The 1,363-nt window shown below is 49.4% G+C and overlaps 1 protein-coding gene across 1 annotated transcript; it reads right to left on the bottom strand.

Moving 5' to 3' along the window:
• Positions 1–702, bottom strand: LOC149220432 (uncharacterized). Its single transcript, XM_089387097.1, has one exon. It carries the CDS (start codon positions 700–702, stop codon positions 1–3), a length of 702 nt encoding a protein of 233 aa, XP_089243223.1.
• Positions 703–1,363: the final 661 nt, after the last annotated feature.

Here is a 1,363-nt window from a genome sequence, read left to right on the forward strand (position 1 = left end):
CTATTTTCCTGGTCCCTTAGACTGTCTAGATTGTAGATTAGTAAGCTCTGCCATTCCCAAGTCCGTCTGTGTGTTGGCCACTGCAAAACTTCTCGGGGGAGATGGTCTTTGTCCTGTAACTAGTGGGCAGGTCTTGTAGAGATGGCCAACTTCATGGCATCTCCTGCATCTAAACGGTATGCCCTCATAGTCCAATTCCTGCCAGCGGGTTGTGGCTCCCAGTTGGAATTGATAACTTTCCACCAAGCCATCTCTAGTGTCCAGGTAGACTAGGATTCGAGCCATCGCTAGGATGCCAGTGTCCATGTACGTTCTGTCATGGTCTAGATAAGTGCCGAGGTCATCCCCAATGATTTTGAATATGTCCTCAGACCAGAATTGCAGTGGGAGGCTTGGTAGGCGAACCCATATTGGCCCTGCTCCCATGCTCTCCTTCTCTAGATCAAAGAGCGTAGACCATCGCTTGAGAAGCACTGGAGTCATCTCTATGTGCCAGTATCGGGTTAATATCCAGTTCACATCTTCTAGCTCAACGAAGATTAGGGAAAACCATCCTCTTGACATGGCCACCACTGCTGGAAGTTGTGGCAGGACATTCCCCCAGACCTCCATTATCCATCGTTTAAGACGGCCTGGCGAGTAGTTTCTTCCATGCACTCTCCCCATTAGGACCGTGCTCTCTGTTAGGGCTGCTTTGTCCATTCCAATACCTTCACAAAAAACCAATTTTTTTCCCCTTTCCCTCTTCTTGGATAACTTGGACTATTTGGCCTTCTTTGCCTTGAGAATCTGTTGTTCAGATTGGCTACTTCCTTTTCTTGCCGGGCTGTTCTCCGGGTTTGAGTCCCTTGGCTCTTCCCTGTCCAGCTCGTTGTTTACCAAGCCCTTGAAATTGCCCAAGGGTTGTACCTTGCTCCTTGGGTCGAGCTACGTGATAACATCCTGTGGGTGCTTGGGCCTGTTGGGCTCGTTGTTTGTAGTGTGGTGGCCTATATTCAACTCTATGATACTGAAGTTTGGGTCTTCAGAGATCCCAGTCGAGAAAACCTCGCTTCCTTATAGATCCTCAGGGAGCTGTTGTTGTCTGCTCCAGCCTAAGAAATCGGACGGGGACGGAATAGTGAGAAATGTGGAGTTGGTACCCTCGACGAGGTTAATGAAACCCTCAGTGACCGCCGCTCTCGGTTGGGTAATTTCCAGCCCTTGTAAAGAAGTTTCCATGTCTGCCATCCCATAGGTGCCATGGTTTACCTATTTGTTCGGTGCATTGTCAGTGGCCGGTCTGACCCCTGCTTGTGTTAACAGACAGGAAGCCACGAAAATCTCGGATTCTGGGTAGTTTTCCGAAGTGTAGTCAAGGGGC

The sequence above is a fragment of the Pinus tabuliformis genome, chromosome Q (genome assembly GCF_031772625.1).
Source record: "Pinus tabuliformis cultivar Carrire ecotype Pingquan chromosome Q, CPIR1, whole genome shotgun sequence".
Lineage (NCBI taxonomy): Eukaryota > Viridiplantae > Streptophyta > Pinopsida > Pinales > Pinaceae > Pinus > Pinus tabuliformis.